Source organism: Oncorhynchus keta, chromosome 26 (genome assembly GCF_023373465.1).
Source record: "Oncorhynchus keta strain PuntledgeMale-10-30-2019 chromosome 26, Oket_V2, whole genome shotgun sequence".
NCBI classification, from domain to species: domain Eukaryota; kingdom Metazoa; phylum Chordata; class Actinopteri; order Salmoniformes; family Salmonidae; genus Oncorhynchus; species Oncorhynchus keta.
The window spans coordinates 19,667,515-19,689,942 of record NC_068446.1 but is presented as its reverse complement, the minus strand read 5'-3'; the positions used below and the strand labels follow the sequence as shown (position 1 = coordinate 19,689,942).

Genomic DNA, 22,428 nt, shown 5'->3' with positions numbered 1-22,428 from the left:
GATGTACAGAACAAAGTACAAAGAGATCCTTGATGAAAACCTGCTCCAGAGCACTCAGGACCTCAGACTGGGGTGAAGGTTCACCTTCCAACAACAACCCTTAGCACACAGCTAAGACAACAAAGGAGTGGCTTTGTGACAAGTCTCTCAATGGCCTTGAGTGGCCCAGCCAAAGCCCGGACTTGAACCCGACGCAAACATCTTTAAAGAGACCTGAAAATAGCTGTGCAGCAACGCTCCCCATCCAATCTGACGGAGCTTGAGAGGATCTGCAGAGAAGAATGGGAGAAACTCCCCAAATACAAGTGTGCCAAGCTTGTAGTGTCATACCCAAGAAGACTCTGCAAAAGGTGCTTCAACAAAGTACTAAGTGGAGGGTTTGAGTACTTATGTAAATGTGATATTTCCAGTTTTATTTTCTATACATTTGCAAACATTTCTAAAAACCTGTGTTTTTGCTTGGTCTTAATGGGGTCTTGTGTGTAGATTAATGGGGGGGTTATTTAATCCATTTTAGAATAAGGCTCCAACGTATATACAGTACCAGTCAAAAGTTTGGACACACTTACTCATTCCAGGGTTTTTCTTATTTAAAAAAAATCGTACTCTACATTGTACAATAATTTATGAAGACATCAAAACTATGAAATACCACACAGGGAATAATTTAGTAGTCAATTTAGTAGTCAATAGAGTTTATATCTGAGATTCTTCAAAGTAGCCACCCTTTGCCTTGGCATTCTCTCAACCAGCTTCATGAGGTAGTCACCTGGAATTATTATATGCTGAGCATTTGTTGGCTGCTTGACCTTCACTCTGCGATCCAACTCATCCCATCTCATTTTTTTGATGGTGAATAAAATATATTTTGGTTTGTTTATCACTTTTTTTGGTCACTACATGATTCCATATGTGTTATTTCATCAAAGTTTTGATGTTTTCACTATTATTCTACAATATATAACCAAACAATCGACTAGTCGACGAAATTGGGGTCAGCCCTACTGATATTCAAAATGTTTTTACAAACAGGTTGTTACACATTGTTGCGCATTGATTGAAAATGGAATACAGTAGCATCTCAATACTTTTTAGATGCACCTTTGGCAGCAATTACTGCTGTGAGTCTTTCTGGGTAATAAGTGTCTTAAGAGCTTTCCACACCTCGCTTGTGCAACATTTGCCCATTTATTTATTTTTAAAGTTATTCAATGTCTGTCAAATTGGTTGTTGATCATTGCTAGACAACCATTTTCAGGTCTTGCCGTAGATTTTCAAGTAGATTTAAGTCAAAACTGTAACTCGGCCACTCAGGAACATTCCCTGTCTTGGTAAGCAACTCCAGCTAACGTTAGTGAGCTAGCTAGAATTCGTGGCATATCATACATTTAGAAAAATCGTAACTTATCATATGTTTAGAAAATGTTGTACAGTACATTTTGTACATTTTGCAAATTAACATTTCCGTTTTGGAAATTTGTAACATTTTAATAAGAATTGTAACTCGTAACATATTTACTTACAGAATAATATGAAATGCTCTGAGACCAGGTTGACTACTATGCTTGAAAATATGGAGAGTGGTACTCAGTAATGTGTTGTATTGGATTTGCCTCGAACATAACACCTTATATTCAGGACCAAAAAAAGTATTGCTTTGACAAATGTTTTTGCAGTATTACTTTAGTGCCTTGTTACATTGTTTTGGAATATTTTTTATTCTGTACAGGCTTCCTTCTTTTCACTATGTCAATTAGGTTAGTATTGTAGAGTAACTACAATGTTGTTAATCCATCCTCACTTCTCTCCATTAAACTCTTTAACTGTTTTAAATTGACCATTGGCCTCATGGTTAAATTCCTGAGAAGTTTCCTCTCCGTCAACTGAGTTTTTAAATCATCTGATTTGATTATTTTATATATTTTACATGTGATAAGGCCACACAGAGGGGCAGAGAATTAGCCACCTGTGATAATCTGAAGAACCTAAAAAGGCGGCTAGATGTCGTCTTATAAAATAACTTGAAAGCTACCAAAATTCTAGTAAACTTCTGAAGTTTCCAGTAATATACCCTCCCTTTGCAACCCTAGGCACACATAAGTCTTAGCCTAAACTGAATTACAATTATTTGTGTTTGTCTTTGAACAGCCCCAACATGAGGAGTCATCTGTTTCAGAGACATGGATAACTATGAAAAGGTGAGGAAGATAGGGAAAGGCTCCTTCGGGAAAGCAATCCTCGTCAAATCCAGGGACGATGGAAAACAGTATGTCATCAAGGAGATCGGCATCTCCCGGGTAAGAGAGAACATACATGACATGTCACACTTCACATGTTTTGGAAGTCTTATTTCACCCAGAATATGCTATATTTCTCTAGCTATCTCTTTGCCTTTTCCCTCCCCCTCTCTCACTTTCGATGGCAGATGTCCAGTAAAGAGAGACAGGAGTCCCGGAAAGAGGTGGCTGTTCTGGCCAACATGAGCCACGCCAACATCATCCAGTACAAAGAGTCCTTTGAAGGTAAACAACAACCTGCGCACTACTCAGTCCAGGGTCCCCAGTTCAGAGGTCAACAGTCAGCTGTGATGGCCAGAATACGTCTTGGCCTATATCTATTTCCTTGAGACTTTAGGGTTGTGAAATAAATCATGTCATTTAGCATACACTTTTATCCTAAGCAACTTAGTCCTGCGCGCATACATTTTACGTATTGGTGGTCCCAGGAAGCAAACCCACTACCCTGGCGTTACAAGCAGCATGCTACCAACTGAGCTACAGGGCGCTGATGAACCAATGTGATGAATCTCAGTGGGTGTGTGAGACTTGGCAGAAGCCTCCAAGGGAAGTAGAGAATCCATCTGGCTCATTAATTACAGTAGACGGAGGATGGATGACCTCACACTGTCCTCTCCCTCCTGATTCAATCCTGCCGAGTCTGTTTAACATCTGTCTGGCCAAGGAGATTGAATAACGGTGCTTGTGTGTCCTGTAGCACAGTGTAATACATAGACAGGGGTTAAACCAATCTGTGTGTGTGTCTTTGTGTTTTCTAGAGTGTGGATGTCTGTACATCGTGATGGATTACTGTGAGGGAGGAGACCTATTCACGATGATCAACTCTCAGAAAGGAGTGCAGTTCTCTGAGGAGCAGATTAAGCAGGTGAAACTCACCTGAGAGCCATGGTTCAGATGAATGAAGCTCAAAAAAGACTTACGTTTGCGTAGCTACAGACTGATTTTTGTCATGGAGGGAGGGCAGGAGTATGAACATGCTCTTTGTTTGACTCTGTCTTGATAGATCCAGGATTGGTTCGTGCAGATATTGCCTCGCCCTGAAGCATGTACATGGCCGTAAGATCCTCCACAGAGACATCAAATCGCAGGTAAACAGGAAGTGCGAAGAGACCCAAGTTTCCCCTGAATATTGAGCATGTAGTAGTATACGTTATCCATCGTATTAATATGGTTTTGAACTTTTCAAACATATTTCTGACCGAAGATGGTACCATAATGCTAGGAGACTTTGGGATTGCCCAGGTGCTGAATAGGTGAGCAAGACCACGTACTAAAGAAGCTAGCCTGCGTTTCAGTGAAAAAGGGGGCAACTTCTTTGCAAAGGTAATCTCCATTTCAGTAACTCCACAATCCTCTTTCTCAGTGCTGTGGAGCTGGCCAGGACATGTATCGGGATGCCGTACTACCTGTCGCCTGAGATTTGTGAAAACTAAACGTACAACAACAAAAGGTAACCATGTCTGCTTGGCTGAGGGGTCATTGCCTCACATTGGGCCGTGAACTTACTTTGAGGATTTGGTCTTTGTGTGAAGGTCAGTTTGTAAACACTCATTTTAAGAGGTGTAGAGTTGAATCACCATGATTGTACAAATTCTGAGTAAATATGTCACACACACAGGATAATGCAAGGTCATTGAGGTGCATTGAGGCAGCCGCCACCACGATGATGAAATAGTGTCATGTAATAGCCTTTATTGAGACGACTTACTGGCTGGTGCACGTCCAGAGAAGGAAGCCTGTAATGATTTTAACCTATTTAAATATGCTTCATGTACTGTAGTCTAATCAACGGTCATGCGTGTCTCCCAGACCCTGATGCGGTGAAGAGAGAGCTACGGCGGCTAGAGCAAGCCCATGTTAGCAGGTCCGTGGTTGGTCACAAACTATTCTAGAACACACTGTTCTGTCTCTAACTGGCAGTAAAGCTTTGCTGGATTTTATGGGAATAGTTCTTAGTCATGATGTACAATGTTATTTCAGTACTAAGTCAATTAAACTGTTTCCAGGCAACGGTGTCATGCGGTAGCTGATCGGGTCAATCAGGTTCAGGAGTTTCTGCAGCGTAAAAGAGACGCCACATGCTGAACAAGGTGCGCGCTGAGGAACAGTTGGGACATGGTCGTTCCCCCCGATGTTCATGGTTAATATCCATAGTGTCGATCTGGAATCAAGGTTGAATTGAATTCTTACTGGTGTTTTGGACTAAATTCAAGCACATTTTATACATCTGAAATGTGGTTGAATTGAACAGTGAACAGGGTGCCCGGCAAAACCTGGCAGCCCTCTATGGTCAGTCCGGCTACAGGAGAGTCAAACCCAACAAAGAGAAGGAGGTAGGAGCTCAGCTTTCAGCTCTGGATGTCCAGGCAGCCTCACTCCATCCGATCCCTCACGCATAACGATATGCCTGGGTTTGGCTTCCCAGTCTTCTGTTGTGTCTGCATGGTGCTACCCTCAGACACATCCCCTTAACCCTGCAGTCAAAAAGTGACCCAGCAGCACCTCCCAGTGTCTCACTTCCTGTACTGCACGTTTCTGTGTGGACAGGTGTGTGTAACGTTATGTCAATGCACAAGTCTGTGTCAGAGCTGCCTTTCATTCATTTGGTACACCAGTAACAGCTTTTTTTTAAACCCTTTCCACACAATTTTGTGCACATTATATTTTGTAATGGGTTTTTGTTTTGTTTTTGACTAAAAGAAACTCGTCTCAAATAACACCAGTGTGTCATTTGTAGGTGTTTACGTGTAACTGAATGTACTGAAGTGAATGTATTGTCTTTTTTTTTGTCGTGTCAAATGTGTTGATGGATAATTCAGTCAATGTTCTCCTTGTGGAAATGGTTATGATGTTAGTGAATTATTTTGTGTTTTTAAAACCTCAGTTGGTGTGTGTGTGTATGTTGTATTAGGTGAAAATGTGTGTGTGTGTGTCTGTGATATGTGTTACCTGCGTGATCTGCGCTGTAGTCTCCATGAGCACTGTGTAACTTCTTTAGTTACCTCTGTGTGTGTGTGTGTGTGTGTAACGTCTGTGTGTCTGTTCTCAGGAGTACCTATCCCGGCTGAGGAAGTTCAGGCTACAGAACGTCAACGAGCGCCAGCAGATCACAGCACGCCTCATAGGAGAGAAGGTATCCCTCCTCCACCAGAGATCAGATTATGACGCTGTATTTGTTGGATCATTTGCGTGAGAGGTTTATGACATCCTCTCTGGGTCGTTCTGGTGTCCCTTCCAGTAAGACAGTGATGGCTCAGACAGCCAGGTGTCCTGTGATGAGGCGGAGCCTAGGAGAAAGAAGATTGAGGCCTTGAAGGTGAGTGCCGCTCCATCGGTCAGTCTCCTCAAGTCACAGCTAGTAACCAGGAAATACAAGTGTTGACCAACATGTGACTGAGGAATTTGTTTGTTCTGCCAGGCCCAAGCACAGGCCCGTGGAGCAGCTAGAGAATAAGCGAAAATAGGCGTATGAGAGAGAAAAGAGAGCCTGGGAGGATCATGTGGGTCCCCATCTCTTTTCTCACACTTACCTACTCCTAAACTACCCCATATGTAGGACCAAAATCACTTAGCTTCATTTTTGTGTGTTTTTGTCAGCTTGCAGCTCGAGGCGTGAAGGTTGCCATGGTAGCAGGAGGTGTAGCAATAGCAGCAGCGGTAGCTCCTTCTCTAGAGCCTCCCCTTCAGCCTGGCCCCTCCCTCCCTGTACAGGACCCGGCAGCTAAAGCCCAGACTGCATCCACAACCTCCACCCCTGCCATCTCCATGACTACTGCTCTGAAGGACATGGGTACGGTCACCCTAAGCTTTTCCCAGCTATTATTGAGAGAATACCTTCATTATGCGGCAGGGTAGCCTAGTGGTTAGAGTGTTGGACTAGTAACAGAAAGGTTGCAAGTTTGAATCCCCGAGCTGACAAGGTACAAATCTGTCGTTCTGCCCCTGAACAGGCAGTTAACCCACTGTTCCTAGGCCGTCATTGAAAATAAGTATTAGTTCTTAACTGACTTGCCTAGTAAAATAAAGGTAAAATAAAAAAAACATTTAAAAAATTGCATTCATAATTAAGTTTTTTTTCTTCTCCAATTTGTCTCCCTGCCAGCACCTTGCTTTCCGTTGAAAGAGGACTCGTCTAAAACAGTTTGGTCGTTTGGTTTTAATGGTGATTTCAGAGTGAGAAGGAGATTCCCTGTAGACTGAATGAGAACCTGAAGGCCCAGAGCCCAGAGGAGGAGGTGTCAGCCACAGCCCCAGAAGGACAGTGCCCCGCCCCCCAGCAGAGCCAGCCTATCACAGAGGAGTGACCGTCCTTTGGTGGGAACAGGAAGAAGTGGGAGGCTGGAGCTCCGTCGATTCTCTCTGTAGCCCAGCAGACACCAGAATAGACCTGTATCAGAACGACTGGTGAGTTACACCATCTGCCTTTCCTCCAACCTGACTCTTAAATATACCCTCATCCGCTACAGAAAAGTCTAACACCTATTGCAGTTGGTAGATTAATGACAGCAGTGGATCCTTACTCTGTGCACTGTATTCTCAACTCTTTGACGCTATTCCTTGAAGCTCCATCTCTCTTCCTCTCCCCTTTCCCCAGGCTCGGTCTCCAGAAGAGAGATTGTCCTCTGGTGGGGACAGGAAAAAATGGGAGGCTGGACCTCCACCCATTCTCTCCGTAGCTCAGCAGACCGTAGAGGACCGCTGGTGAATAAACTACATGCATGCATCCCAGGACAATATCTCCTACATCCTCACTATATCTTATATGTATCCTAATGGCGAGGTCATTCGGATGGACCATGTCCCCAGAAAAGCGTTTCTCAGCTGCTGGGGAACGTCGGCATCTGTGAAGAGAAACTGAGTCCTTCATTTACCCACCAACACACACACTCACTATCACCAACCACATCCAGTACAGGCTCGACGCCTAATTACTAACGACTCTGCTAATGATTCTGATTGGTTCCCAAGACAACCATAATAAGCGAATGGCTGAGATGGGTGGTGTGAGTGGAACTAAGCAAGTGATGCGCCCAGAGCCAAACCCACCTGCTGTGGCACCTGTTATTCAGAACACAGAGGCCAAAGGTCAGGAAGTGAGGGCTGCCTTAGTAGAAGTGACAGGTCAGGAGAAGAGGCAGTCTGTTAGATTTTATTTTATTTGGATCTCTTTTAGTCCCCATTTGGACTAATCTTCCAAGAGTCCTTAAACATTCAAATACAATTTATAAAACAAACACACTTTCACATATAACACACTATTACAAACATACATAATATACTAGCATAATGACCCAATAAATACTCAATCTAAAATATATTGATTCTTCATCTACTATAGTCCCACAACATTTCTATATACTATATTTAAATTGTTTTAAAATAATATTTAAATTTATATATTGAAAGGTTTCTAGTTTGCTCAGTTAATTTATTCCATTTCTTTATTGCTCTAAATCTAAATGTTATTTAGCCTATTTCTCCTTTCTGTCTGGATAACGCATAGATGGTGGACAATCTATTCCTAGTATTTACGGAATGTCTGTCTCTTACCAACTGAATACCGTTGTGAACTTGGCCATTTTAAATTATGTATATTATAAAATAAGCATGTTTTTTTCAATTATCTTGTTGTTTGATGACCAACCAAGAACACTGCACATGACTGCAACAGAAGAACCATATCTCCACCTTAAAACAATCCTTACTGCTTTATTCTGTGCATTCTGCAGCCTCCTAACTTCACTTGATGATGCATTTCCCCAGACCACCGAACAGTAGTTCACCAGACTCTCAATTAATGCTTGTGTTATTTGCTGAAGACTTTTTCCTGGTAAATATTTAGCTATCTTTCTGATTATGCATGCTGTTTTAATATTTTCTTTTACATAGATTAGTTGTTTGAAACGACCATGATAAGCAGTTGTCTAGCAGCACTCCCAGTAGTTTGGTTTCTGCCACTTCTTCAATTTGTACTCCTCCCATACTTAATTGTATCCCATGGTGTTTTGGCCTTTTCCTAGTTGAACAGACCAACAAAACTTTGTTTTTTTTGGTGTTTAAAACAAGTTTGTTTTGGCAAACCCACTTCCTGATATTGTCCAAATCTCCTTGTAAACCCTGCTATAGCTGTTGAACCGATTGTCTTGCTGCATAAATTGTAGTATCATCTGCAAATATAGTAGCTTGAGTTTCAACCAAGGCATAGGGAAGGTTGTTGGTATATATTAAGTAAAGAAGTAGCCCAAGGCAGCTGCCCTGCGGTATTCCACAGTTTAACACATTAGGGGAAGAAAATGAACCATTGATATAGGTGGACTGTTTCCTGACAGTTAGATATGACTGTACCCAATTCAATGCTACCTCCTTAAAACCATAATGCATTAATTTTGTCAAAATGATTTCATGATCTAATAAATCAAATGCTGCACTGAAATCTAAAAATAGTACGTCTACAAATTTTCCATTATCCATGGCATTGAGCCAGGTTTTTGCAATAAGCATGCTGATTGGCTGTAATCAGATCATTCTTTTCCATGTACTCCCACATTTGTCTACTCACAATACCCTCCAATATCTTACTGAGTGTAGGGAGTAGACTAATTGGTCGACTATTGGCAGGAGTAATGGGTTCTTTGCAGTCTTTCGGAATAGGACACAGTTTCGCACGCTTCCATACATTTGCAAATATCCCCTTTTCCAGTGATCAATTAAATATGTATCTCAGTGGAACTGCAATCTGGGGAGCAGCACAGCTAAGCAAAGAAATTGTCCATAAGACCTTAACCTGTAGATTTACCATCAGGTAATGACTTCAATAGGTTTAACACCTCCACTGACACCGTTTGTAGACTAAAAGAGCAGATTTTATTGCTCATAATATGATCATCAATCCATTGGACAATAGCTTGTTTGGAAGAATGTATGTCTACATTGTTGCTCAGTAATTTAATTTTCTGTAGTAAAAAATCTGCAAAATGATTGTCAATATCAACTGGTTCTGTTATTATTCTCCCGTCAACCTCCACACTAGATGGGCATGATGCGATAGATGTACCAAGTAAGCCCTTAAGCAAGGCCCGTGAACTCTTGTGTATATTCTACACTGTGCAATGATATGGGCAGAGACTATGTAGTGCTTTTACAAAATACGGAAGTGCGCTGGTTATCAAGGGGCAAAGTATTGACACTTTTTTAAAAATTGAGTGACGAGCTTATTGTTTTCTTTACTGACCATAATTTTCACTTGTCTGACCTCTTGCATGATGGCGAGTTTCTCACACGACTGGCCTATCTGGGTGATGTTTTTTCCCACCTGAATAATCTGAATCTAGGATTACAGGGACTCTCCGCAACTATATTCAATATGCGGGGGACAAAATTTAGGCTATGCTGAACTTTTTATGGCTGCAGGGGCAGTATTGAGTAGCTTGGTTAAAAAGTGCCCATATCAAACGGCCTGCTCCTCAGTCATAGTTGCTAATATTTGCATATTATTTTTAGTATTGGATAGAAAACACTCTGAAGTTTCTAAAACTGTTTGAATTATGTCTGTGAGTATAACATAACTCATATAGCAGGCAAAAACCTGAGAGATTCCACTTCCTGTTTTTTTCTGGAGGTGGCAGATTTTCAACCAAGGTCTCATTGAAATTACAGCGAGATATGGATGAGTTTTCACTTACTACGCCTTCCACTAGATGTCAGCTGTCAATAGAACTTTGTCTGATGACTCTAATGTGAAGGGGGGTCGATTGACACAGGAAATAGTCACCACAGCTATGAGTGGACCATGCTTTCACCAGGCACGTTCACAGATGAAGGACCTGCGTTCCATCGCTCATCTGAAGTCATTCTAATTCTCCGGTTGGAACGTTATTCAAGATATATGTAAACAACATTCTAAAGATTGATTCAGTACATTGTTTGACATGTTTTCAACCAAGGTCCAAAGTAGCTAATTGGACATAAATAACGGACATTTTCGAACAAATCAAGCATTTATTGTGGACCTGGGATTTCTAGGACTGCATTCTGATGAAGTTCAAAGGTAAGGAAACATTTATCATGTATTTTCTGCTTTCTGTTGACGCCAACATGGAGGCTAATTTTGCTACTATTCAGACGCCATCTCAGATTATTGCATGGGTTGCGTTTTCCGTAAACTTTTTTTGAAATCTGACACAGCGGTTGCATTAAGGAGAGGTATATCTATAATTCCATGTGTATAACTTGTATTATAATCTACATGTATGATGAGTATTTCTGTTGAAACGATTTGGCTATGCAAAATCACTTGATGTTTTTGGAACTAGTGAATCTAAAGCGCCAATGTAAACTCCGATTTTTTTATATAAATATGAACTTTATTAAACAAAACTTGCATGTATTGTGTAACATGAAGTCCTAAGAGTGTCATCTGATGAAGATAATTCAAGGTTAGTGATTAATTTTATTTATTTTATTTTATTTATTTTTTTGTGAATGCTATATTTAAATAATTATTTATTTTTTTGTGAATGCTATATTTTGCTGGAAAATAGCTGTGCTTATTGTGGTTTGGTGGAGACCTGACATAATCGTTTGTAGTGCTTTCACTGAAAAGCCTATTTGAAATCGGACACTTTGGTGGGATTAACAACGAGAATAGCTTTAAAATTATATAAAACACATGTATGTTTAAGAAATTGTAATTATGAGATTTCTGTGGTTTGAATTTGGCGCCCTCTATTTTCACAGGTAGTTGTCATATTGATCCCAATATCGGGATTGCAGCCATAACAGGTTAAGCCCTTAACTGTGTTCCATACCTTTTCAGAATCATTTTTACAATCAATAAAAGCATTGTTGTAAAATAACTTTTTTTTCTTTCGATTCAATTTAACTGCATAATTACGTAATGTTCTGTAATTCTGTTCATCAATTTCTAATTTTGACTTGGCTGCTAAGACTTTTGCCATATTTCTTTGAGAAAAAGCCTCACCCCAATTCATCATCAATCATCATCTGGGGATGGACGAGCACCAACTGTACTCTTTATTATAGGGGCATGATGGTCCATTACCTCAGTGAGCAAATCAATAAAACATGCTGTAGCGTGATTTAAATCATCCTCTAGATAAATCAGCTCCCAGGGTACAGCAGCCAAATCAGAAGAGATGCTGAAGACGCCACCCAAACCTATAGAGAGAGAGAGAGAGAGAGAGGGTGAGTGGGTTATGTACTGTACAGGTTATCAGTTACTGACACTCTTTATCCACAGACATACAGGCAGTGGAATAGATCAGCCCATCTAAATCACTCAGGCAGATGTTCTCTTGTTCTTTCCAGATCCAGCAGAATTGGAGTGAGTGGTCCTGGAGGAGGGCAAAACGCGGGCTGCAAATCCCCCAGCTGGCGTAGAGCAGGCATGGGAGGAACAGGCCCTGCTGCTGAGGTGAGGGTTTACTGCCTCCACTGGAGCGGCATGACATACATCTAATCCAAGTATATGCCTATTCCGAGTGACCTAATGTGAATTTCATTGACATTATTAATATTGGATTAAAAACCTCTAGACTAAAATGTGACTTGAACTGTAATGGAGTTTAGCCATTCTCTTGGATTATTTTAGGACATGTTCATGAAACGCAATTATTAATGAATTATGTCTTGCAAAACCAGTGTTATGAATACAGAATTCCTAATGGATACTTGCGTTGTATTTTGTGTGTGACTTCCCTATCAGGCCACCAGGGGGCAGAGTAACACCAGCAGAAACCAAGGGGTTTGGGGAGAGGGCAGAGAAATAACCCAAATCGTCAGGTAAACTGAGAGACACTGCTTTTACTAGACTGCCTTTTCGGTGAAGCAGTGAAGCTCAGCTGCCTTTTCCTCTTTCTTTCTCTTTCCCTCCCTCCGTCTAGCTATAGTGCCAGTGTGTGACAAACCGTGCTCCTCGCCGGCCCACCGTCGTACTGCAACTCTGGTTCTTATGTCAGCCCAGTCGTCCATGGAGGACTCGTCCTCCTCTCTGGCCTCACGCTCTCGCTCAGTCTCTCCGCTCCGCTCACCACAACGCCCTCTTCATCGGCCTCTCCGCGGGCCGGTTCGAAGTCAACAACCCCAAGGTGAATAACAACACCTCTCCTCATAGAGACTGGGGATAATAACAAAAGAGAATGGATGGATGTGGAATTATAAAGGAAATATTATGAATAACGAAGTAATAACATTCTCATATTCGCACTAATATTGTAACCCTGTCCCTGAACATCCTATCATAGTACACAATCACAACACAAGTAACAAGCATATTTCCTCCATAAAATGAATAAATTAAATGGTTAATTTCTATCAGCCAGTATCATATATCAATCACAATTTACATTTGAGTCATTTAGCCGACTCTCTTATCCAGAACGACTTACAGGAGCAATTAGGGCTAAGTGCCTTGCTTAAGGGCACAACGGCTGATTTTTCACTTAATCGGCTTAGGGATTTGAACCAGCGACCTCTCGTTTACTGGCCCAATGCTCTTAACCACTAGGCTACTTGCCACTCCCGTAAGTAAGTAGCCTTGAACGAGCCTTGACTTGTGTGAGCCAGAACGGCTCGTAGGATCAGTCTCCGGTTTTTTAATAGGCAAGTCCACAAACATATAGGTCGGGTACAATACCAAAAATGAACGACCTCGACCAAACGGGAAACCAGTTACTCACTGAAGGAGGAAAAAACAACGCTCCTAAACGTATACACACTTGGTATAATACGTGAAAACAAATAATGCACAACCTTAACGAGCCACGAATAATCCCGCACAAACCGAGGCAGGCAACAGGGGTAATTATACACACAGAAATGAAAGCAAATGAAACTAGGTGTGAAAGAACCAGCGACAAAACCAACGGAAAAGGAAAAAAGGATCAGTGATGGCTAGTAGGCCGGCGACGCCGACCGCCGAGAACCGCCCGAGCTGGGAGAGGAACTACCTTCGCTGGAAGTCATGACAGCAGGGCCTTTTCCATTCGTATGAGATCTATTATTCTGTCCTCTACAGTGATGTGATGCACAGCTGTGGTAGATGTTCATAAAATGTACTCGGACCTTTCTGCCTGTGCCTGATGAAATGTGGAGGTTCTGTGGTATTTTTAGGCTCTGGTTCAGTCTTTAATAATAAAGGGCTCTGGAATGGAGCCAGCCCCATTTATCACGTGTTCTGGAAGAGAGCCTGATGAGAGAGAGAGGACATTTATCATCCTGCATCTTTCATAACCTCTACCAGGGAGAGAGGGAGAGAGGCCCATGGAGAGACAGGCGAAGTTCCCTGTTATTTTTGTAGGGACTGTGTGTGTCTGTGCAGAGTTCCAACTTTGAACCGTGTGTGTGTGTGTGTGTGTGTGTGTGTGTGTGTGTGTGTGTGTGTGTGTGTGTGTGTGTGTGTGTGTGTGTGTGTGTGTGTGTGTGTGTGTGTGTGTGTGCGTGTGTGCGTGTGTGTGCGTGCATGCTCAGGTCCAGGTCGGAGCCCTGCATGTGTGTTTTCAGCGATGGCTCTCCCTGGACACAGCGTTATTAATGCGATTCTTCCACATCCCTGATGTGTCATCATACCAGAGGCCACTCCGCCGGCCTGCCTCACTCACTCACTCACTCACACATGCGCACACACTCACGTGCACACCCATGTCCTCAAACATGATCGGACCCATCTCATTTTCCGCCTAAAATGATGCCCTGGAAAGTTGGCTTTCGTTTACAATGCCTTACTAGTCAAATATCGCATATTGAGCAGCAACTCTCCTGATTTCGGGATGATGATCCAGTAGTTAAAGGCATTTTTCACATATTACAATTCTATTCGGTTTCTTGATCTTCTGGGCACCTGACCTGGCTGCACTACAACTTATTTAAGGCAACAACAAAAAAATCCTGGTGTAACAAAAATAATCCTGGTGTAAACTTTTGAGTTATGAAAGTCTTGAGCTGGCGCTAAGAATTTGCATGTGTGATAATTAGTTAGTCATGGTGGGTGTATAGGAGTGTGACTCGCTGGCTGTGCGGTGTGTGTCCTCAGATGCTGCGGACCTGTTGTCTCCTAGACCTCAGCAGACTGTTCAGCTCATTACAGGAGGCAGGAGGGTGGCAACGGGGCTGTTGCCCCCGACAACAACAACAACCTGGAGATAGAGACAATGGAGGAAGAAGAGGCCAAGGAGGATGAACAATCAGAGAATGAGGAGTAAGACACTGCGACACACTTGTACTACACACACACACACACACACACCATGAGTATATGTCTGATACATAGACACTTAAGTTGACCTCTCTGTGTCATGAGGAACATGCTTTCTGCAGTATGAAACCATGTGTATAATGAAGCTGTGAGTAATATGACCTGTGTTCTCTGTGTGTATCAGGATGATGACCTGAGGGAGTTAAGGGCCTCCATAGAAAGACTCCTACATGAGGAGCGCAACGAGGAAGAGGAGAGGGGTGATGAAGATGGTAACGGGAGCCCTCCAGAAGAAGAGGGAGGAGATTGCTTCAACGGCAACCCTGCTTTGGATGATGATGATGGTGATGATGATGACGATTCTGCTGAGGTAGAGGAGGAGCTGAACAGGATGGCTGAGGATGAGGAGGAGAGTTCTAATGGGATTCCAGGTGATGAGGAGGCAGGACACATACTCACCAACGGACTGGAAGAAGAGGAGCACCACAGCAGTGAGAGCCAGCTCCATGAAGAATGGAAGACGAGGAGCACCACAGCAGTGAGAGCCTTTTCCACGAGGAATGGAAGAAGAGGAGCACCACAGCAGTGAGAGCCAACTCCATGAAGAATGGAATAAGAGGAGCACCACAGCAGTGAGAGCCTTTTCCATGAGGAATGGAAGAAGAGGAGCACCACAGCAGTGAGAGCCTTTTCCATGAGGAATGGAAGAAGAGGAGCACCACAGCAGTGAGAGCCTTTTCCATGAGGAATGGAAGAAGAGGAGCACCACAGCAGTGAGAGCCAGCTCCATGAGGAATGGAAGAAGAGGAGCACCACAGCAGTGAGAGCCAGCTCCATGAGGAATGGAAGAAGAGGAGCACCACAGCAGTGAGAGCCTTTTCCATGAGGAATGGAAGAAGAGGAGCACCACAGCAGTGAGAGCCAGCTCCATGAGGAATGGAAGAAGAGGAGCACCACAGCAGTGAGAGCCAGCTCCATGAAGAATGGAAGAAGAGGAGCACCACAGCAGTGAGAGCCAGCTCCATGAGGAATGGAAGAAGAGGAGCACCACAGCAGTGAGAGCCTTTTCCATGAGGAATGGAAGAAGAGGAGCACCACAGCAGTGAGAGCCAGCTCCATGAAGAATGGAAGACGAGGAGCACCACAGCAGTGAGAGCCAGCTCCATGAAGAATGGAAGAAGAGGAGCACCACAGCAGTGAGAGCCAGCTCCATGAAGAATGGAAGAAGAGGAGCACCACAGCAGTGAGAGCCAGCTCCATGAAGAATGGAAGAAGAGGAGCACCACAGCAGTGAGAGCCAGCTCCATGAAGAATGGAAGAAGAGGAGCACCACAGCAGTGAGAGCCAGCTCCATGAAGAATGGAAGAAGAGGAGCACCACAGCAGTGAGAGCCAGCTCCATGAGGAATGGAAGACGAGGAGCACCACAGCAGTGAGAGCCTTTTCCCATGAGGAATGGAAGACGAGGAGCACCACAGCAGTGAGAGCCAGCTCCATGAGGAATGGAAGAAGAGGAGCACCACAGCAGTGAGAGCCAGCTCCATGAAGAATGGAAGAAGAGGAGCACCACAGCAGTGAGAGCCTTTTCCACGAGGAATGGAAGAAGAGGAGCACCACAGCAGTGAGAGCCTTTTCCATGAGGAATGGCCATCAGGTACATTTAGTAATCCTTCTTTTTTCCACATGCACAATAGTTACAATGCACGCAGTCAGAACCAGATTGTCAATAGGATTGTGTGTGTGTGAACACCAGACGACAGTGGTGAGGAGGAGGATGTTGAAGCAGGACAGCATCTACAGCCGTCTGGAGGAGCTGCGTTTGAACCTGGAGCAGGAGATAGGCTTTGAGAACTTTATAGAGGCCTACAACACGATCAAGGATGGGACCTGCTTACCCTCTACCCTCATGATGTAATTTATGATCTATCGTCCAGAAATTACGGATGGTAATTGAATGTTCATGTCATTGTACCATTAAAGGCAATTCATGAGGTTGAGGATGAGGACATCAACATGTTACTGAACAACATCCTGGGGACTGAGCACCAGCACCTGTACCCCAACATCCTTCACCTGGTCATGGTTGATGGAGCCTACCAAGAGGGTTAGTATCAGAGACCTTTCTCTCTCTCTCTGTCTCTCTCCCCCCCCCCACACACACACACACACACACACACCAGACTCATGTGCCAAGTTAGCTGTCAGACAGTGGGGAGGTGTAGGGGGGGAAGAGTTTAATTTGTGTCTGACAGAACGGAACGGAACTCCCCCAGGACATGAGAGCAGAGGATTCAGACAAAGCTCTCAATCTCTCTGTGCTGTCTCTCTGCTCTCTGTGTTTTGTTCCCTCTTCTTACTCTTTGGATAAAATAAACACTTGTCTTTCTCTCCCTCCTTACCACACTGTCTAGACTGTTCTGTCTAGACTTCCAGTGCTGGCCTGTTTGTCTCGAACAGCCTTGCTGTTCGATCCATTTTTATTTGATCTTGTGTGTGCCTCAAGCCCTTTCATTTAGGCAATGAGAGCAGAGAGGGCAATGTTGATGGGGCTTGGCACAGGCAGGAGGGGGACGCTGAAGGCTTCTGATTTCCAACGCTTTTACTATGTTGCTTTAAACTTGTCTGTAATGTGAATTAGTCTAACCTGTCGCTGAAGATTCAAGAAACTTGTCTCCATTTATGCTTAAATGGTGATCCTGCTGAATGCTGTTGTATGGCTGTTTTTTATGTGCCCGATTCAAGTGTTTGACCTCTATCCCCCCTCTGTACTTTAGTGTTCAGGGTCAAAGGTCACTGGCTTGGGTTAATGGAAATGGCAATTTCGTAAAGTGATGTGCTCAGTTTCTCGCCCATCCCGTCAAATGAAGAAAGATGATTTGACCTGTGACTCCTGGTCTCTGAGTGTACTCAACGACTCTCTCAGGCTACTGCAATCTAATGAATCTTTGGTTTTAACGTGATTCCCATAATAATAATAATAATAATAATATATGCCATTTAGCAGACGCTTTTATCCAAAGCGACTTACAGTCATGTGTGCATACATTCTACGTATGGGTGGTCCCGGGGATCGAACCCACTACCCTGGCGTTACAAGCGCCATGCTCTACCAACTGAGCTACAGAAGGACCACCTCTCTCTCCCCGTCCCTGTTCCTCTTCGTCTTTTAGATAATGATGAAATTGGGATGTGTGTCCAAGCCGCTGGCAACTTTTGACAATCTACTAGCCATCCGATGTCTTCCGATGGTTGGAGAGGGGTTGGAGCCAGGCCCAGGCACACTTGCATGATTGAATAGGCTAACTAGTACACCTGATGTCTGTTTTTCCTACTTCCACTTCCGACACCTGACACACTCTTGTCTATCTTAATGTTCATATAAAAGGGTCAAGTAATACTTTCTGGTAACCAAAGTTAAATGGAAGGTTTCATCAAATGTATATCTTTATGTCTGTATCTGTTGGAATATATTCATGGACCAGTACTTAAAGGAACATTTTAAAAAAATGTCAACTTCATATTCATTATCTCCAGCATCACCCCAACATCAACATATGTGAAATTGAAGTGTTTTAGGGAGCATTGTGACAGTGATGAGGGGTGGACGTTTGACCGCAGACCCATAGCAGATACAGGCAATGAGGCAGTGATCGCTGAGATCCTGATTGAAAACAGAGGTGGTGTATTTGGAGGGCAAGTTGGTCAGGATATTGTCTATGAGGGTGCCCATGTTTACGGATTTAGGGTTGTACCTGGTGGGTTCCTTGATGATTTGTGTGAGATTGAGGGCATCTAGCTTAGATTGTAGGACTGTCGGGGTGTTAAGCATATCCCAGTTTAGGTCACCTAACAGAACAAACTCTGAAGCTAGATGGGGGGCGATCAATTCACAAATGGTGCCCATGGCACAGCTGGGAGCGGAGGGGGGTCGATAGCAGGCGGCAACAGTGAGAGACTTATTTCTGGAGAGATTAATTTTTAAAATTAGAAGTTCGAACTGTTTGGGTATAGACCTGGAAAGTATGACAAAACTTTGCAGGCAATCTCTGCAGGAGATTGCAACTCCTCCCCCTTTGGCAGTTCTATCTTGACGGAAAAGGTTGTAGTTGGGTATGGAAATCTCAGAATTGTTGGTGGCCTTCCTAAACCAGGATTCAGACACGGCAAGGACACCAGGGTTGGCGGAGTGTTGTAAAGCCGCGAGTAAAACAAACTTAGGGAGGAGGCTTCTGATGTTAACATACATGAAACCAAGGCTTTTTCGATCACAGAAGTCAACAAATGAGGGTGCCTGGGGACACGCAGGTCCTGGGTTTACCTCCACATCACCCGAGGAACAGAGGATTAGTAGGATGAGGGTACGACTAAAGGCTATCGAAGCTGGTCACCTAGAGCGTTGGAGCAGATTTCTGGGCGTGGTAGAAGAGATTCAGGGCATAATGTGCAGACGGGTATGGTGGGGTGTGGGTACAGCGGAGGTAAGCCCAGTCACTGAGTGATGATAAGAGAGGTTGTATCTCTGGACATGCTGGTTATAATGGGTGAGGTCACCGCATGTGTAGAATGTGGGACAAAGGAGGTATCAGAGGTATGTTGAGTGGAACTAGGGGCTCCATTGTAAACTAAAACAATGACAACTAACCTAAACAACAGTATACAAGGCATATTGACATTTGAGAGAGACATACAGCGAGGCATAAAGTAATCACAAGTGTTGATTGGGAGAGCAAGCTAAGACAACAACGGGTAAGACAACAGCTAATCAGCTAAAACAACAACAACAACAGGTAAAATGGCGATGAATGGGCAGAGAGGGTCGGTTAACTACACACAGAGCCTGAGTTCACGGCTGGGGCCGACAGATAAACAAAAAATAAACAAAATGGAGTACCGTGATTAATGGACAGTCCAGCAGGCATCATCGATGTAGCCAAGTGATCATTGGGTGCAGGGGGCAGCAATAGATGGAACAGGGAAGCCGCGGAGTAGTCGCTACTACGCTAGCACGTGGGCGACACTGCGTTTAAAGTTAGTAGCCCGGGGCTAGTAGAAGCGTCTGCTCCGACGTCCGACGGAGGCCGGTTGAAGGCACAGCGGATGGAGTATTCGTCGGCATACCAGCCGCGGTGGTGCGGCGGGGCTCCGTGTTGACAAAGGATCCAAGCCAGATGGCGAAAGAGGTATTGTAGTTGTGGTAATTTAGTTTGCTAGCCGGGAGATGTGCCTGGCTCACGGCTAACTGGTGCTAGCTTCGGGGCAGGGGCGTTAGCCACTATAGCCACTAGGTAGTAGCGGTGATTCGGTGCCAAGGTCCAGAGCTTACGGCAAGGATCCGGTGGAGTAGTGGGTTCTAGCCGTGTTTGGGTGGAGTCTGGGTGAACAACTGAGTAGGCCGGGAGGTGGGCCTCAGGGATAGCTTTGGTACTGGGTAACTCGGTGGGTGCTAGCTAGCTGTGAAGATCAGGAGTAATGGTCCAGGGATTACGGCAGGAATACGGCGTTGTAGTGGAGAGACAGTCCGATACTGGTAGGCTGGCGAGTATTATCCAGGCTAACAAAAAAAAGGGCTGGTATCTGTGCAGAAGGTAAAACAATGAATAAATAGCTTGTAGCTAATTAGCTGGTTAGCTTCTGATGGCTAGGTGGTTCTTGCTATAAGGTATAAAAAGGAAAAATAATAGGTTCCGTATCACATTGGGTGAGGCAGGTTACCTGAAGGTATAATTTAATAAAAATGGAAAAGAGATTGAAAATACAATTGAAATATATACAAAGAAGACGAAAAATACAAAAGTACACGAGAGGACGAACAAAACACATCTGCATTGCTACGCCACACGACTCACGAGACTCGTCTGAAGGTCCCATGGTACCAGTTGAAAAAATGTTTCGAAGTACAGTACCATTCAAAAGTTTGGACACACCTACTCATTGCAGGGTTTTTCTTTATTTTTACTATTTTCTACATTATAGAATAATAGTGAAGGCAAAGGGTGGCTATTTGAAGAAGCTCAAATAGAAAATATATTTTGATTTGTTTACAACTTTTTTGATTACTACACGATTTCATATGTGTTATTTCATAGTTTTGATATCTTCAATATTATTCTACAATAAGTGTTCTAAAACTTTTGACCGGTACTGTATGTGTTTTAGCTTTTCAACCTCTGCCATATTGTGGATTCAGAGCTATTGATTTAAATAGAACTCAGAGGGTTTTCTTTAATGGAAGCGTCTCTAATGTCAAACATGTAAAGTGTGGTGTACTGCAGGCCAGCTCACTGGGCCCTCTACTCTTTTCTATTTTTACCAATGATCTGCTACTGGCATTAAACAAAGCATGTGTGTCCATGTATGCTGATGATTCAACCATATACGCATCAGCAACCACAGCTATTGAAGTCACTTAACAAAGAGTTGCAGTCTGTTTTGGAATGGGTGGACAGTAATAAATTGGTCCTGAAAATCTCTAAAACTAAGAGCATTGTATTTGGTACAAATCATTCCCTAAGTTCTAGACCTCAGCTGAATCTGGCAATGAATGGTGTGGCTGTTGAACAAGTTGAGGAGACTAAATTACTTGGTTACCTTAGTTTGTAAACTGTCATGGTCAAAACAAATAGAACCAATGGTTGTAAAGATGAGGAGAGATCTGTCCGTAATAAATATATGCTCTGCTTTTTTGACACCATACTCCACAAAGCAAGTCCTGTGAGCTCTAGTCTTATCGTATTTTGATTATTGTCCAGTCATATGCAACTGGCCCAGAACAGAGTAGCACATCTTGCTCTTCATTGTAATCAGAGGGCTAATATTACTATGCTGCCAGTCTCTCTTGGCTAAGGGGTGAGGAAAGACTGACTGCATCGCTTCTTGTTTTACAGGAAACGTGTTGGGAATTCCAAATTGTTTGCATAGTCAATTTACACACATCACTCACACACACTTACCCCAGTCATGCCACCAGGGGTCTTTTCACAGTCCCCAGGTCCAGAACAAATTCCAGGAAACATACAGTACTATACAGCCCCACGATTGCACGGAACTCCCTTCCATCTCATATAACATAAGCAAACAGCAAACCTGTTTTCAAAAAGCAAATAAAGCACAACGCCTCTCCCCCGTGTGGCCTACTTTTTGTGTGCATGTACTGACGTGTATGTGTAACTGAGACAGGCACACTACATTATGTTTTTAAATGTATGTAAAGTGTCAAAGATTTTGTCTGTAATGTCTTTTCCGTAATGTGTCAGACCCCAGTAAGACTAGCTGTCACTATTCCTCTCACCCATCCTCTAACAGACTAATGGGGATCCCAATAAAAAATCTAGTAAAAAATGTAATAAAAATTCCATACAGCCATCTTCCTAGCTCATGTTCTACACCCTATAATGGTGTGATTTATCTGTGTATCACAGAGCCAGAATGTACATTGTCCTCACTCCCCCAGTCCTCACACCCATCCTCTAATAGAGCTTTAGTCCAGTGCCAGGAGCCAGGAGTGTGATGGAAATTGCTATAGATTAGTGTGCTGGCCACCAGCAAGCAGCGCATTCAATATTTATACTGTTATCATGTTTATTTGTTTGGCATCCCATTTCTAATTTACGAATTCCATTTCAAGTCTGCTGCTATCTGAATTGCATTAGGTGGTTGTTTTATCTTCTCAAGTTAATTACATTCCACGAACTGAAGTGGCAAATAAGTGCCAAGTGTGTGTTACACAGAGTGGAAAAGGAGAACTCCAGTGGCTATACGAGTCAGGCTGGTTCCCAGATTTGCCCTCTACAAGATCATCAGCAGACTCCATCACTTTCATCTACCATCCTCTGACCAGCTCTCTCCGCTCAAGCCATAAACTGACCCTCTCCATCTTCGGAGGATGCAGCTTTCAAAGACTTGGTTGACCTGTCACGATATA

General features: G+C 43.4%; 1 protein-coding gene and 1 long non-coding RNA gene across 5 annotated transcripts; one reads left to right on the top strand and one right to left on the bottom strand.

Moving 5' to 3' along the window:
- Positions 1-1,149: 1,149 nt before the first annotated feature.
- Positions 1,150-7,038, top strand: LOC118358717 (serine/threonine-protein kinase Nek1-like). 4 transcript variants are annotated; one of them, XR_004820521.2, is made up of 12 exons: positions 1,150-1,331; positions 2,149-2,297; positions 2,426-2,522; positions 3,056-3,162; positions 3,301-3,385; positions 3,661-3,747; positions 5,347-5,430; positions 5,536-5,613; positions 5,716-5,797; positions 5,895-6,087; positions 6,470-6,701; positions 6,892-7,038. XR_004820521.2 is itself a non-coding variant. In XM_035736649.2 (5 exons), exons 2-5 carry the CDS (start codon positions 2,181-2,183, stop codon positions 3,355-3,357), a joined length of 378 nt encoding a protein of 125 aa, XP_035592542.1. In that variant the 5' UTR covers positions 1,150-1,331; positions 2,149-2,180; the 3' UTR covers positions 3,358-3,537. The 4 variants fall into 4 exon arrangements, 1 of the variants encoding a protein (XP_035592542.1); XR_008080073.1 differs by having other exon boundaries at positions 6,861-6,998; XR_004820522.2 differs by lacking the exons at positions 1,150-1,331; positions 2,149-2,297; positions 2,426-2,522; ... (1 more) ...; positions 3,301-3,385; positions 3,661-3,747 and adding exons at positions 3,875-4,161; positions 4,304-4,387.
- Positions 7,039-11,341: 4,303 nt separating this feature from the next.
- LOC118358716 (uncharacterized) lies at positions 11,342-21,618 on the bottom strand. The gene is made up of 3 exons (XR_004820520.2): positions 21,458-21,618; positions 12,224-12,432; positions 11,342-11,474 (listed from the first exon to the last, which is right to left on the bottom strand). It is a non-coding gene; the product is annotated as an uncharacterized LOC118358716 (long non-coding RNA).
- Positions 21,619-22,428: the final 810 nt, after the last annotated feature.